Source organism: Leucopleurus acutus (assembly GCF_964270905.1).
Source record: "Leucopleurus acutus genome assembly, chromosome: 2".
In the NCBI taxonomy this organism is placed as follows: Eukaryota; Metazoa; Chordata; class Mammalia; order Artiodactyla; family Delphinidae; genus Leucopleurus; species Leucopleurus acutus.
Genome location: NC_139143.1, coordinates 84,729,312 through 84,745,408, shown reverse-complemented (window position 1 = coordinate 84,745,408; position 16,097 = coordinate 84,729,312). Strand labels below are relative to the sequence as shown.

The following is a 16,097-nucleotide window of genomic DNA, read 5'->3' as shown; positions in this document are numbered from 1 at the left end:
CAGTCCTCACAACAACACTATGGTATTATTATTCCCACTTTACAGATAAAGAAACAGGGGGTTTACAAAGTAAGTAGCGGAGTCACAGCAGTATTTAAACCAGGTTTGTTTGACACTAGTGCCGATGATCTTAACCACTACTAACCCAAAGAACTGTCCTCCTGGGATTATTCCCAGAAACTTAAGAATTCTCAGGGAAGGACTGTCCTCTACTTTACCAAAAGAGCTACCAAAGTTCCTGATCAACCTGATAAAATATTCTTAAGGTCTCAGGATGACAGGACCTTTGGGGAAAGGAGGACAATAAAATGTATACTTGGTCATTCTGTCAGTTTCTGGTTTTGTCTTTCTCCTTGTGTCTAATACCATTATTCAATATAAAAAAGAAGCATAAATAGTGGGCAGCAGTGTTAAGGGAATGAGGGTTTGTGGGGAGAGGGAGATGAGGCAAGGAGGGGAAAAGAATATGGATGTGGTTATATTTTCCCTTTTCTCTATTTCGTTTCCTTACCCAGATAAACAGAAATCGGAGGTAACGGCCATTTCATCCACAAGAGGAGGTGTCAGCATCTCAACCTCTCCTCCCCATTCAATCCCAGCACCCACTGGATATTTTTAGTACAGAAAAACAAAACTAGAAAAAAAATATATTGTTTGGTCTTGTGTCTTTCTACAAAGGTAGAAAGGTGGGGAGACCATAAATCTCTTGAACCTTAAGACTGAACTGTGTAGCTAGCAGCATCTGGCTTGGTCCCTTCCACTATCCCCCAGGATAAAAATGTTGACAAGTTGCTCATCTTCTTCATTTCCAAAGTTGTTTTTAAACAAGTACTTCTTTAAAGACTTGAAAAATCTCAGATGAATGCCAAGAAAAAGGAACAGGAAGAACAATGAGTTGAGCCCTTGGGAGGTGATGGTTATCTTCTCCTTGCCTTCAGGACACTTGGCCTTCTCTCCTCAGAAAGGGCAAGGTCAGCACAAAATTCCATGACAGCCACTTTCTAGGAGTTGCCTTCATTAACCACGTCTACCCTTTAACCCAACACACACCTGTAGTGATTACTCTGGGACTATTTTGCTTAAACTTTTTTTATTTGAAAATGTATTTAAAAGTCCAACAATTTTTAATATAAATTATGACTCTCAAACCCATTCCCATCACTCTAAATATTGTTAAAGTGATGGTAGCATACACATTAGAGAAGGTAGCTAAAGGTGAGAGAGCACCAAAGAAAAGATTGTGTCTAAAGAATAGGCAGTAGAGGGACTTCCCTGGCGGTCCAGTGGTTAAGACTCCTGCTTCCACTGCAGGGGGCGTGGGTTCGATCCCTGATCCGGGAACTAAGATCCTGCGTGCTGCGTGGTGTGGCCGAAAAAAAAAAAAAAGAATAGGCAGTACAATAAGGCTCAAGATCGGGGTGACTGGAGATTCCAGGAGTTCCCCCATCTTTCTGCCCTATCCTGTTAACCCTTTAGATCTAGTATAACCCTTAGGCTAGTCAGCTACTTTAGGCCAACAAGATGAGCTACTTGCAGAGCAACTAGCTAGACTGGAATTGGGTACATTGGGAATGTATCTCTATAACCAAGCTCAAACACTTAAAAACAAATCTGCAGGAAATACACTGAAATTAGAACCTCAGTCACTATAGGTGGGGGCAAACTGGATGGATGGTGGAGTCAGCAGAGTGGATCTTAGTTCTCACATTCCTGACCCCCACTACCATCAAACAGGATCCTTCCTGTTACTGAGCTAATGAGATCCCTGCCTTCTCATCTCAGAGCAGACAGGAGCTCATCTGTTCTGCCCTCCTCATCACCCTGCAAGGAAGGGGCCAGAACAAATCACCTGAGATAACTGAAAATGCCTGAAGACCCGACTCCTACATTATTTTCCCACCTAAAGCAGACTCTTCAGCCAGGTGGGCAGTGGGACCTGGTCTTCAGACAAAACTCCCTGAGTCTTATTTGTGTCTGGTTCTAGGACTAGGGCACAGAAACAGAGCTTAAAATTTGGGGAGGATAAGCTGGGGTATCCATGGCTCTACTGTTTTTCACTCCCTCCCTTCCCCAGTCCCCCCATACCCTGTTCATGTCTCCACACTACAGGAACCCCTCCTCCAGACAGCATAAGGATGGAGAAGCACAGTACACGTCCATCACAGAGACATGAACCCATGCAAGCACAAGCAACACACTGAATAAAGTGTTTGGAGATTATGTGCAGCCCTACTGAGCCTACTTTACACAGGGCCCTAGTTCATCCATGACTCAGGCTTAGGATGAACAAGTGGAAATCATTTGAGAGAAAAATATCAAGTGGCTCTCAGCTGGGGGTGATTTTGCCCCCTTGGAGACATTTGGCCATATGTGGGGACATTTTTTGTTGTTATAACTAGGGTGGGCCAGGTATGCTGCTAAACATCCTATAATGCACAGGACAGTCCCTCACTACCAAGAATTATCCAGCCCAAAATGTCAAAAGTGCCTAGTTTGAGAAAACTTGCTCTAGAGGTCTTCCGGCTCTCATGCCGGAAGATCTTAAGATCACTCAAGGATGATTGTTTTCAACCTATCTATTTCACCACCACTCCCATTCTCAGTGATCAGTAAGTCTACCCTGAGACATAACTCCTAGTTTTGCTGCAGTCTGGGTTTCTCTCCAAGATCCCTCTTCCTGCTCTCTAGGCCAGCAGGGAGGTGGGCAGAAGGCAGATCCCCAAGACTTCAGGTTAAGACCCACCTCTTAACTCTTATCCAGTGGGAAACAATAAGGCTCCTGACAGGGATGGGGTTAAGGATAGAGGTAGTAGCAGGATGGGGGTAATTAAGAGAACTCATCTTAAATTGAATTTTTAATTAATTTAAAAAAAAAAAGGAAAGATCTTAGGAGCCAGCAATGCTACAGAAACATAGGGTTAGAGGCCTACCTAGAGAAAGACCCTGGTATCGGCAGAGAGATACTGAGGGACTGAGTTTCAAGTCTGAGATCTAAAGAGAAAAAGTAGACTAGCCAGTGGTCACCCTCCCAGACCCTGCTTGACGTCTGCTTCAGTTCATTCCAGGATGAAAGATAAGGGCAGGGAGGTAGGGAGCTTCTCAGCAAAGCCGGCTTCAGCTTTGGTAATCTCACCTACCCACCACATTTAAGGAGTTCCAGGTTGAGTTTACAAACATATGGCACCTAGACCGTCATTCAGGAGAAGGGAACTCATTCCAAGTTCCCAGAAGACTCCTATCTCAGATCTGATAGTGTCCAGGGCTTCAGCTGAGCTCCTTCTGGCCAACCAGTAGTCACTTGGTCAGTCCTGCTGCCTTGACCCCATCTCCAGGAGGGGCTACAGCCAGAGGGAGTAGAGGGAGTCCAGCCCCCAAGCCATTTGAGGCACTATTAGACAGATAGGGAAAAGAGGGGCCCTGGGGTTACTGATTCTAGGAGGGAAACTGGTAGGGCCAGCATCTCTTCTGGGCTGGACAGGGTGAAGGCTGGACACACAGTGGAACCTGATTAAAGGAAAAAAAGAAGGAAGATTAGCCTCGAAGAAAACCTTAGGGAGAGGGTACCACCTGGTTCACACTTAACTATTTCCACAGTGTGCTCTTTTTTTCTATTTCTACCTGTCTGCACATCCCTTTCTCTCTGCCTTTCTGGATCCTACCTTTTTGACTCTTCCATTCTAATTTTCTTCCTCCCTTCACTTCCCATTCTCGCAGAGGATCACGGTTCGGAGGCAGGGGGCTGGAGGTGTTGGATGGGTTTCTCTAATCACTCACCAGTCGTACTGGAGCTACAAGCCCCTAGAATTGCTCCACGGTCTGTCTCGGTTTCCCTTGGATCTCATCTGCTCCTGAACTGCACCTGTCTGTGAAAAAGCACACGTGAGACCCTCTCCTAAATCTTCCTATGGCACAGTAAAAGAGCTCCCCTGTGCCCTCCAGGGAAGAGGCTGACCCCATCTCCTTGACAATAAAATCAATCTGAAAAGGTTAAAACTAATCTCTATTCCTCCAAGGGAAGTAAGTCTCAGTGCCTCCCTTCACAATGACCTTCATGAGGATGAGACAAAGTGGGTCGGTCTTGTACTAGTAAGATCCTCTCACAAAGGACTCTCCCATATTTATCTGTGTTTCATAACTGGTGAAAAGATTCCTTCACTACCTCCAAGCCCATTTCCCTTATTTTGAGAGCAGAAATGCATATTAAACATTACTTAGGATAGAGGTGCTCAGCCTTTTCCCTGTCCCAACACTCCCAACCACAATATGACTTACTGTGGCGCTGAGATAGCAGTTCTTAGTTAATAGAAAGAAGGGTTATGGTTTTTGGAAAAAGCCCTCCAAGTAACTATTAAGACATATATATCCTCCATCCGATGAAGAAAAATCTGCTAATTGTAAAGACGAGGGAGCCTAGGACAGAGACTTGAAATGCCAGATCTCAGATTTATGCAGCCTGTGACCAGGACTAGAATCCTAGCTTCTTGCTTCCCATCGAGAATTCTGTTATGCCCCCAGCTTGAACTTTCAAAAAAGGGCACAGTTCTAGGTCACAACCTCATATCAACCTCTCCCCATTCCCTTGTTACCATGGCAAGTCCATCTCCAGCACCCATCTCCCCAGAGCCAATGTGAGTCAGGTGGACAAAATTCATTGGTTCCCCAATCATGGTCCGGTCAATCCGTCTCCTCTTCTTCTTCTGATTGGAGAAGACAGGGAGTTACATCACAGTGGAGGAAGGGAAGAGTTGCAAACCACTAAGGGAAAAGCTAAGGGCCTGGTGGGAAAGGGGATACGGCATCATAATAGGGAAATCACTAGGGTATGAAAGGCAAGGTTAGAACAACATAAACAGAGAGAGGACACAGGCAGGGTGGTAAGGGCAGTGGCCTGTAGAGTGAACACTGGACAAAGAAAGGACATGTCAAAGTCACCTCTGGCTGATGAGGAAACAGTGGGGAAAACTGACAGGTATTAAGCTCCACCTACAACCCCTGTCCAACTCAAAATGGACAGGAAAAAGAAGTGATAGTTAGGACTGTTCACTTCCTCCATCACCCAGTCCCCTTTATTCCATGTACACACCTGCCAGGCCATAGAAGCTATCCTGACAGAGAAGAAGGCAAGAAGTGTGCTTTTTAGACGGTGGATCCTAGACTGATGTATCTATGTCCCAGTATACGGTAACTGGTTTCTGTGTGGTGGGGTGGGGGAGACTTACCGGCTGGGGTTTCTCTACCACGCAGCAGCCCAGTTTGTGCCAAAATTCACTCATGTTCCCCGATGGTTCCAGTTTCACGCCTCTGCCTGAGGCCCCAGAGGGCTCTTGCTCTGGTGCCTTGACCGCCCACTCCTCACTCCCCTCAGGTGTAACAACACCCTGGGTTTACTCAGCTGGACAGGTCTAGAGAAAGTGGAGTCCTCGGAGCCCTTAAGCTGAGCGGTGAAGGTCAGTGTCTCAGACCCTGAGAGACTAGCAAGGTCGGAGAGTGGGATGGGCAAGCAGGCACGAGGTTACGTCTTCCACAGACCTGGAACCCTGGATGAGCAGAAGGTAAAGAGAGGAGAAACTTTAATGAGAAATCCACTCCCCCACTCTTTGAGAAGGCTCCTGATGAGCCCGTATCTTCCTGCTCCCCTGTAAAGGCCCTAGTCCTACAACCAACACTAACCTTCTCCAAACATAAGAACCTCCAAGTCTGACTCTCAGAGAAAGGCAAACAACCAAAAGGGCACCAAAGGGTTACGGAACAGTAGCTGCTGGTACCGACGGAGGGGAGAGGAAGGGGGCTAGAAGCTAGGAAGAGAGGATGGGAGGGGACTAAATGATACTGGCAGAAATGAGCAAAGTTTGGGGGTGCTACAAGCTCCACCTCCCTTCCCCCTGGGTTTAAGGCAGAAGGGGAGGGGCATTTAAGTGACTCTGAAGAGGAAATGGTGGTTTTTTGTTCTCACAAACAAGGCCTCCACCCCGACCCTCCCTTTTTCCTTACCTTACCCTGAACACCTAGATTTTCTTTAAGACCAAGAGAGGCCTTGACTACCTAGGTCCTAGGTGACCAACTGCAGCAGGTTGGAACCTAAGGCTTCCTACAGTGAGGAATTTCTTCCCTCTCTGTTCCCTGCCCTTTTTCCTCCTCATTTCCCTCAACTGAGATCCAACCCCTCCCAGAAGCCATTTAACAGTTTTTTTATTACTTGACCTTGAGATCCTTCCTGAGGGCTGCCTACACTGTTTTATCTGTGTTCTATGTCAATGCACTCCTCTGTGTGCACCTGTTTGCACATATGTGGCATGACCCTATGTCCACGTGTGTGTCTTGTGGAGATCATCTGTGCACAGGTTGTAGGTACACGTGCCAGGTATCTTCTGTCCCATGAGGAATCTTTTTCCAGCCTCCCCACCCTCTTCACATGTCCTGTCGTGCCACTCCGCTCTGCCTCACACCCCATAGGGCCTGGGCCTCCCTCCCTCCCTCCTCCCCTCATGCTGTGACCTGTTCTCTCTTCCCTCCTTACCACTTCCACCCCCAATCTTCATCAGCCAACCAGACATGAGCACTTTCCAACAGCATTAGTGTCCAAGGAAGAACTTCCTCCCCTCTTCATTATTGCCAGCCAGGGTAGGGCACATATAGGTTTCCTCTATTTTCACTGCATTCCCCTAGTGCTATAATACAAGCAACCTCAAAGATTCCAAACAGGGCAGTTTCACGCACATTACACTTTAGCCTGAATAGGAATCTCCCCTTCCTCCAAGATTGGAACCCTGATGCTCTGGCACCCTACACTGATCTAAGAACTGAGAGGGTTTCTTCTCAGCCTTGAGATGAGATCACAGAAACAGTGAGACACAGCTTCTGAGGGATGGAAGGACCCGGGAGTCCAGGCTTTCTCTTACTTCCCTTCCCACCACTGGAGGGGAGGAGTAATGAGACAGGGCGGAAGTCAGAACACGGCTGTCCAGAGAGGGGAGCTGTGGTCAGTGGGGAAGTCAGTCAGTCACAGGGTTTGTCGTGCTGGTGGTGGTGTTGGGTGGTAAGGGCTGGGGGGGTGGGAGGGGATGAAGAAAACAATGAAGAATCAGAGGAAACCCCCAACACTACCAGACACGCTGTACTGAAACTGGACTCTCCCCCAACACCCTCCTTGCTCAAAGCTGAGTGAACAGAAGTGGATGGTGGGAGGGAAAAGGAGAGAAGAGGGGGAGGAGGAGAGAGGGAAAGGGGCAGTGGAGGGAACAAGGACGTTTCTGTTCCTTTTCCACGGACCTGGCCAGGGCTGGGTGGAGGGAAAGTGTGTGTGTGGGACTTGGCATGAAATGACCAATGATGGTGAGAAGTGACCAGGAAATTCCATTCCCTAGGACACAGGACATAAGGGTCTCTGAAACCTGGGGGTGGGGTCAGCGTGAGGAGAAGACTGGGCAGGGTGAACGAGGTGGTGGTGGGGAGGGGGGAGGGGAACAGGCCAGAAAAGGAAGTAAGAGTGATTGGCTGCCACTCTCCTTTAAAATATCTAGAGAAGAGTGGGTTGAGGAAAAATGAAGTCCTCAACTGGTCAGCCCAGGAAGAAGAGGCACCTGAACCCACTACCCACTATTTCAACTCCACAATTAAGGGGAAGGGCTGGGTAAACAGTAGGAGGGGTCAGGATTAGATCGTATAAGGCCATACCCTGACTGCCAAGTAGTGCTGTGACTTGGGCCTGAGTCCCAAATAGGAAGGGTGAAATACAGAGCTGGAAAAGACACCAAGGTCACAGGAGAGCTTAAGAGTTTTAAAACTATTGGGGAGTGAGCAGGAGAATGGATGGGAGAAAGGTTCCACGGAGGAAGGATGTACAGAGGTAGTTCCCTGGTCCTGTTCTAGCCCCAAACCGGTTTTCCCGGTCCCGCTGACTCCAGCCCCAAGGCCTCCTACCCCGCTGCCTGACAAGCCTTCACAAGAAGCAGCTGGAGAGAAAGAGAAAGAGAATTGAGAAAATGGAGCGGGCAATTCTGGCTATGAGCCCAGGGCTGCAGCTGGTCCCCTATGGAGACCTCCAGACATGAGGGCTGCTGCGGGGCTCTAGAGAAGTGGGGGTGGACCCCAACTTTCAGTCAAGTGACAGGCATTTGCCCCAGCACCAACCGTGCCCTTCCCCAGGAAAGGTCTTGTGGAGGCTTAAGAGGAAACAGGCCTAGGCCCTCAACTCCCCCTGCCCCATAGGTTCAGTCACATAGGCTCCATTTCTGCCCACCCCCGGACTCTACCCAGAAATTCTCTGCTCCTCCCAAGTTTGAACTAGGATTGGGCCTCTCTGTGAATCCTTCCGACTTTGTCACTGTCTGGCGTGGCTGCTTGTCTCAGATTTAGAGCTTCCCGGACCAGCTCTGCTTCAGTTTGCTGGCACACGGCAGCACCGAGGTTGGCGAGTCTCAAAAGAGACCTTTTTCCCACCTCCCGTCTCCCCCCAACACTCCAGACCCGTCTTCCCTTCTGCTCTTCATTGGCCTCACCTGCGCACCGCCGGAGCACGGACAGGGACGGCTCCTCACCCGGCGCACCCCTTTTGCCACCGACCCAGCATCTCGACAGCCGTGGACGCCCTCCCCCCCCACCCCCAGCATCCGGTGCGTCTCCGCCTGACTGGGCAGGCGGGGCGCACGGGCCGAGGGGCCGAGTCCGAGGCCTCACCTGCTCTGCTCCGGCATCCAGGCGTCCGGCGCCAGCTGGTGGGGGGCTCCCGCTCGGTGCCCGGCAGCGTGGGGTTCCCGGGCTCGCTCCTCGGCGCGGTGGGGGAGCCGAGGGCGGAGCAGCAGAGGTGCGGCTGGCTGAGGGCGGAAACGGCCGCGACGCGATTACGAAACCCGTCCGGCTGGGAGCCGGGCGCACAGCTCCCCTCTGAACTGAGGTGGCGCTGCAGGACGGAGGGACGTGGGAGGGGCCTCGGAAGCCCCCGAGGGCCGCCGCCCCTGCCGGGAAAACCCGGGAAAGCGGACCCTCGAGGAAGGCCTGGCACGCAAGCTGGACCCTCCAGAATCGTGCGTTCTGTTTGCGCGTCAGGCGTTGTGGGGCGAAAGGAAGCGGAGCCCCCAAATCCTTCGGCCCCAACCGAGTTCAGAGATTGGCAGAAGCACACGCATCCCCGATGTCCCTGTGCCCTACCGCAGATGCAATAGGGCTAGGTTTATTTACCCAGTGTGAGGGTGGGAAGGCAAATCGGGAGGTAACGAGGGAGAATTTTTGTGATTCTCAAAAACAGTTCGGGTGACCTGAAATCCTTAAATTGGGGAATAAAGGGACAAACCACGTTGTCTAGAGTCAAGACTTTTAATCCATAAACCTAAAATTAGAGGACAATTAACTACTCATTCATTACACCCTCAGTCTGCACGGGGGAGCTGGAAGAGCTCGGGAATCAGACCAATAAGCCTACGGAGATGCTTTAGTCCTGTCTCCCTCCCTCAAGTGTTCTGGAACCTATCTTTTGAATTAGCCGAGTCAGGCCGGGAGGGGGCGGGGAGTCCTTCCGCCATTCTTAGGAGGGGCTGCATTGCAGGGGGAGACTGAGCAGACTGACTCAGTCACTGAACAGAGAGGGAGTGAGAAGACAAAGCCGTCAAAGCCCCAACAGCTTTCTTTTCTCCAGCCCAGAGCAGACATCGGAGCCCTCGAAGTACTCCCTCCATCTTTGGAACACGCTAGTAATTCACTGATAACAGGTAAACGAAACCGGGGCGGGAGTGGTGGGGCGGCGGCAAGGGGCTGAAAAGATAGTCGGTGCTTCTAGTTAGGTTGAAGACCCCAAATGAGGATGGGGTTGGGGGACAGTTCAAGAGGAGCGAAGGCGGCGCTGTGAACAATAGGCAGTTATTCACAGTTTTACATCTTTGCTAAGATCTCCATCCATGCCTTATAATCCTTTACACAGATATTAATTTCTAACAATTTACATGTAGTTATTTCTCAGCATTTATCTCATTTCAGTTGTCAGTTTGCCTATAACATTGTCCTGAAGATAATAAAATTGTTAATTTTATTATCTTCAGTTTAGTAATCTACATCTTCCTTTTCAAGCTGTCAATTTGTTCTCCCAGCTTTTTGATGAATCTCTAGTCCTACTGTACCACTCTAGCCTCTACTTCCCTGTATCTTCAAATGTTTTCTGTTGTGTTCCATTGATGTGTCTACCCTCACCCCAAACTTATTTGTCTCCATAGGAAGGAGTTTGGAGAGAGAGATACGCGATAATATTGAGATTAATCCTGATCTTTCTTTTAACAGTCTCCTCCCATTCCCAAACCTATTCTCCAAAGAAAGAGGCAGTTTGAGGTAGGAAGGTAGGGGCTTCTGTGTTGGAGAACTGCCTGATCCCATATTGAAATCCAGTACAGTCCACAAGAGCTAGGTATGGGGGCAGATTCTGGAAAAGGAATGCTTATTTGCAGCAGAATGAGACACATAATGAGATGCCAGAGAGGTTCCATTCCCCTCCACCACCATCCCTTGTCCTCCCCTCTACAGTGGCAGCATGACACAGCAAGGCCCTGTTGGGTAGGCCCTAGAGTCCCACTGAGGATGTGGACAAAGGGTATCTGGGCGTGTCTGTGTGGCTCAGAGAGAGCCACTTTATGCTATGTATTTGCTAATTGTGTATCTCTAAGACTAGACAGTGATATTTAGAAATTACCTTTGCCTAAAATACCTGAATAATTTAAAATGAAGGATAGTGGGAAGCATTTATTGAGCATATATTGTGGTACAAGGCACTGTCCAAGCCCTTTAAGATATGTAAATGAGAGATATAAAGATAGATGAGCTATGGGTAGAAAATATTTGGGGAAGAGAAAGCAAGCTGAAATGGGACCCTGTGCAAATTTTGGGTATTTGGGAATTAAATCCATACTATATTAAATTTAAAATGTTCGGGTATTTTAGCGTCAATTTTCGGTGCAGTCAATGTTCTTGACTTGATTTTAAATGCTGTATATACTTGATTGAGTGCCTTTCCGAAATGCATTTGGTACTCTGTACACGTCTCTGAATCAATGGCATGGCTAGAGATTTTGGACCTTTTAAGTTAATATTTTGTACAATTTCCTTTACCTTTTTTAATTGCAAGAGAAGCTCTGCCAGACATTCAGAATTGTCAGGACAGTTTTTATACATATACTGGTTGAAGAAAAGGGTCGGTTTGTCAAAGAGCTTTTTCCTTTTCTCAGATCCTATCTTCCTCTCTTCTGCCTTTGCATTTTCACCATTCATATCAGAATCACACTTAACCCACTGAATATCTGTTCTTCAGGAACTAAGAATTCTTGCAAGTTTTGAGAATATTGGTATAGGATTATAAAAAGCTGCAGGCAACTATCTATGTATAACACATCAAAAAAGAATCAAGACTGGAAATTATGAGACCCTATCCAAACTGACTGGATAATTTCTAAGGTGTTTTCTAGTTTTAAAATTCTATGCTTTTTTTCCCCCCATGATTCTATTTTTTAAAGAGCCTATTATGTGCCCAGCATTATACTAAGCTCACTCTGGAGGGGACTGGTAAGGGAAGGGATACAAAAGAAGCCAGCTAGATTGGCAAACAACTAGTACTGTTAGTTTAAAAAAATCCCCATGGGAAGAAGTCAATAATGCTGCTGACGCCTAAGGTTTGCTTCTTACAATCTCTACAGTCCCAGACCAAGCCAGGGTTGGCTGGTTGATAGGAACAACATTTTTTGTAGCTTTCTGTGCACATGCCTCTGCAAATTACTGTGGAGATGATCAGGGCTGAATATCATAGGATGATGACCTCACCTTTTCAACATGCTCCCCCACGCTTTTACAGTCCTCGAATTACCCTCCTTTTAAGCAGCTTGTCTGCTGAGTAATGCTCAGCTCCCAGGGTTTATTTTGGAGCTTGAACCTAAGAAGAAAAAGAGTAACTCTAACATTAAAAACATCCTGGTCTACCCACTTACCATTCCTAAAGCCCCTACACTCACACATAACTGTATTCTAGATTAAGGCCTACTTTTTCTGCCACATTATATGGGGGCATTGTGGAACCTACTTAAGGCCACTATTTAGGAGTCTCAAGGCCTGGTGAGAGCCAATGGACTCTGTTGGAGGAAGGCCTTGTGAAATGGGGGTTCTATTTTTGGAGGCAGTGGAATGTTCTTTCTGCTCCTTTGGGAACATTTCAACTAATGCTTCTTGCCCCTTCCCTTGGTTAGTAAGCAGCAGGGTGGGGGCTGCAGGGAGATATAATAGTCTAAGTTCAGGGTGTGGGTGGAACGGGCAGGAAAGGTGAGAGAAGTACTCATTAAAACATGGAAAAGTATCTAATTCTGTTAAAAGACTTTCTCTTTCCAAACTAAACTTTACTTTCCTTACCTGAAATTTCTAATCCATTTGCTCTATCATCAGGTGTATTCTAGCACTGGGTCAGAGAAGCAATCCTGTTATGGCATAGAAAAATTCTTTTAGCACCTGCATTTTGTTCTGAAGGGGAGGTAGGCTAGAGAGAAATAGGCTGTTAAGGTTTATCTGTGGGGTTTTAAATGGGAGTGGCAAGGTATTCATTGTATTAAATACTAAGGGAAAATTAGTCAGCAGCCTTGAGTGTCTTTTGTGTTTAAAGCCCAGCACTTGTGAAGAAGGTACAAAGTAGACTGGTTTTTACCCTTGGGGAAACTCTCAGTTCCTTGAAGGAGATAAGATTATCCCCATACAAGACGTATAACAGTGATCTGTAACCCCAAACTGATATAGTCAGGTGAAACTCTACAGGCATTGTGGGAGATACTGGAAGAAATAGGGTAGATGGAGCTGAGTTAAGTTTAAGGATGTCCTCCAGGAAGAGGTGAGTTTACAGTAGGGTTTAGAAAGCAGGGAGGAAAATAGAAAGTAGAAAAATCATGGAAACCCTTTTCAGAGGTACCATGACCTATTAAACGAAAGGCAGGAAGAAATCAAGAATATGAATAAGAGTTCAGGGGAAAGATTCCTCTAGGGACTTGAATGGAGTCTTGAAACTTGGATAGTATTTTAAGGTGGAGAGTGGAGAGAGTTAAGACAGGAATAAGCACAGCTGTAGCAGAGAACGTACTACTGCAAGGAAGAATGGGGCCAGATTCTGGAAGGCCTTGAAAACCAGACCCAAGCAGTAGGCAGTAAATAAGTCATTCCAAGATGGGGAGGAGTTAGGAAATGGTAGAAAATGGTAATAGAGGAAGATTCCTGAAGCTTGTCCTAGGGAACCTGGATTATGTACAGAGGCAAATGGGGATGTAAAGTTTCTCAGTAAGGAAAGGCCGTGGGCCGCAAAGAGGTGGCAATACCATGAAGACTGATAAGTGGTTTCTTTCTAGGAAGTTATGAGGGACCCTGTGAGTAGCCAGTACAGCTCCTTTCTTTTCTGGAGGATGCCCATTCCAGAACTGGATCTGTCGGAGCTGGAAGGCCTGGGTCTGTCAGATACATCCACCTACAAGATCAAGGACAGCAGCGTTGGCAAAACAACGGGGCAAGCAACCGGAGCAGAGCAGGAGAAAAACCCTGAAGGCGATGCCCTCCTTGAGTACAGCACCTTCAACTTTTGGAGAGCTCCCATTGCCAGCATCCACTCCTTCGAATTGGACTTGCTCTAAGCCCAAGACCTCTCTCCCACCACCTTGCCCTCCTTTCCTGCCCTTTCAAGCCCCTCCTTTCCACCCTTTTACCCTATCAGTCTTGCTCTCTCCCCTCTATTGTGTTGAGGTGGTGCTGATGAATCTGCCAGAGTTGTGATTTATTTATTTATTTATTTATTTATTTAATTTATCTATCTTTCTTTCTTATCAGTTTCTCTCAAAAACCCTCAAGCCACAAAGTAAAGGGTTCAAGCAATGGAGTATTGGGTCACAGGGATTCCTTTCCTCCCCCCCAGATATTAATTCCAGAAAACAGGCCTGATGAGGGCACCAGAGAGTAGTATGGAGTGCAAAATGGAGGACTGATTTTTTTACTTCATTTTAATCAGCTTCAGAGATTCCTCAAACCTTCCTAATTTCTTGCTCCAGGCCAGTAAACACAAATATTTCTTCAAGTGTTGATGAAAACCCTGTAAGTTTCAGTTTGAGATTATCTGCTCTACAACTGTAGGATTTCTAAAAGGCTAAGGTGGTCCTGCTCCTTCCTGTAATACACTTTTTCTCAGAGAAATTGGGGATAAAGGTTTAAAACAAGAGGAAATAATACATCATGGGAGATGACAGTAGGGGAAAGCACTGAATCATTTCAGAAATAGATATGCTCTCTCAAAAGGGTTTTCCTTCTTCAAGCTTACTTTACAGTTTTGCTCCTGTCGGCTGAAAACTCTAGCTGAGGAAAACCACTGGGATTTCAAATCTTAAGATGCAATTCTGCTGACTATTATGATAATTTGTAGGGTATTATTCAGTTTCTAAAAGGCCCAGGGTTTGGTCCTTAGTATTTTAGTTTTGCCCTCCTGCATTTGCAATGTAGAATAATGATCAAATGGGCCTCAGGCACAGTTCTTCAGCTACCTTGATACCATGAAATGAACAATCAACTCTGACCCTACACCTTGTCTCCACTCCTTCTGAAATTATTGCTGCTGATTTGTGCTGCCATTTAATCACTTCTTTAATAAAGACATTCAATCCCAGGACTGGATTCTAGTTTTCTCTCTTCACAAGGAACCAGTATAGATCTCAAAAATTAGCCTTGCTTCCAAGTTCAGCTTATATATTTTATCTAATATTCAACTTTGAGGAAGGGTTTGAGTAGCCTTTATACATTAAAATGATGAATTTCAAGTTGAACAGATAGATAACAAGGGTGAAATCAGCTTGAAATTATTTAAAGTATTTTGGGAGAAAGCTGTAACCAACCACTCTTGTGCTTGCCCACTGACTACCAGTATCTGAGGTAACAATTCCAGATGCCTCAGAAGGCACCTATGGCATTAAATCTGCACTGCATTATCTCAGCCTGGGTGCCTAACAAAATAAACGAATTAACCCAAATACATTATCTGCTTACTTATAACTCACTTCATTAAAAAAAAAAAACTATTTGGACTAATTTACAAGTAGTTTATGGTTGCCTACTATATGAGACAGAGTCGGACAACAGAGAGGTTGTAAACAAGAATGAGACAATGATTTTGACCTTCAAAAAGGGAAGCTGCAAATACCAATTTGGGCAGTATGCCGTAAATCCTTTAAAGTACATGAACAGTATCTAGAGAAATTCAGAAAAGGGGTGGATTAGTAGTTTGGATTAGCAGATGTAAGCTATTATATATAGAATGGATAAACAACAAGGTCCTACTGTATAGCACAGGAAACTATATTCAATATTCTGTGATAAACCAGAATAGAAAAGAATATAAAAAAGAATATATGTACAATTGAATCACTTTGCTGTACAGCAGAAATTAACACAACATTGTAAATCAACTATATACTTCAATAAATTACAAAAAAAGAAAGAAATCCAGAGAAGGAGGTATCATGTAAATCTTCCCCGTAGACTTTGAAAGGCCCACCATCAACGACAAAAGCCAAAATCGAATAAAGAGTGGAGCAGTGATATGTCCTCTATTTTTACTTATTTTTGAAGGTCTTCCTTCCCGACTTCTCGCTGTCCTTTAGTTCAAGGAGAACGGTGGGTGGAGATGGGAATCAACTGTTTGGTAAATAAAGTACTTAAATGGATTTGCAAACTCATGCTCCATCCTCTTCCAGGCCCCCCCACAAAGAAATGACTCCGTTGTTTCAATATTCGCGCTGACAGCTTGGCTCTGGGCTCCTTACATTAAGGCTGTATCTGGAAATGTGGCCGTCCGGCACCAGAGCTCAATTCATGCGCAAAGCCAGCAATGTCCCAAACATCTTCACCCGAGGTTGAGAAAGAGAAATAGGGTTTTCTCATCAACCCTAAGGGTAGCCCCCTAAAAACAAGCAAGAGAGCAGGACCAATGCAGAATCCGATTTCTCAGCGGTTTGCGGGGCTCTTGGCGCCAAAACAAACCATCGGGACCGTCCCCTGCCGGAACTATAAGACACGTAATCGATAATACTCCGCCTCGCTAAATAGTCCTGCCTAAAATG

General features: G+C 46.4%; 2 protein-coding genes across 3 annotated transcripts; one reads left to right on the top strand and one right to left on the bottom strand.

Moving 5' to 3' along the window:
• Positions 1–1,048: 1,048 nt before the first annotated feature.
• CDC42SE1 (CDC42 small effector 1) lies at positions 1,049–8,777 on the bottom strand. 2 transcript variants are annotated; one of them, XM_082860820.1, is made up of 5 exons: positions 8,677–8,777; positions 5,220–5,537; positions 4,587–4,697; positions 3,775–3,863; positions 1,049–3,504 (listed from the first exon to the last, which is right to left on the bottom strand). In XM_082860820.1, the coding sequence occupies exons 2-4, from the start codon at positions 5,271–5,273 to the stop codon at positions 3,789–3,791; spliced, it is 240 nt and encodes a 79-aa protein (XP_082716946.1). In that variant the 5' UTR covers positions 5,274–5,537; positions 8,677–8,777; the 3' UTR covers positions 1,049–3,504; positions 3,775–3,788. The 2 variants fall into 2 exon arrangements, with proteins under 2 accessions (XP_082716946.1, XP_082716947.1); XM_082860821.1 differs by lacking the exon at positions 8,677–8,777 and adding an exon at positions 8,499–8,549.
• A 221-nt stretch (positions 8,778–8,998) lies between these two features.
• MLLT11 (MLLT11 transcription factor 7 cofactor) lies at positions 8,999–14,605 on the top strand. Its single transcript, XM_082832887.1, has 3 exons — positions 8,999–9,023; positions 9,632–9,704; positions 13,350–14,605. Exon 3 carries the CDS (start codon positions 13,356–13,358, stop codon positions 13,626–13,628), a length of 273 nt encoding a protein of 90 aa, XP_082689013.1. The 5' UTR covers positions 8,999–9,023; positions 9,632–9,704; positions 13,350–13,355; the 3' UTR covers positions 13,629–14,605.
• The last annotated feature ends 1,492 nt before the right edge of the window (positions 14,606–16,097 follow it).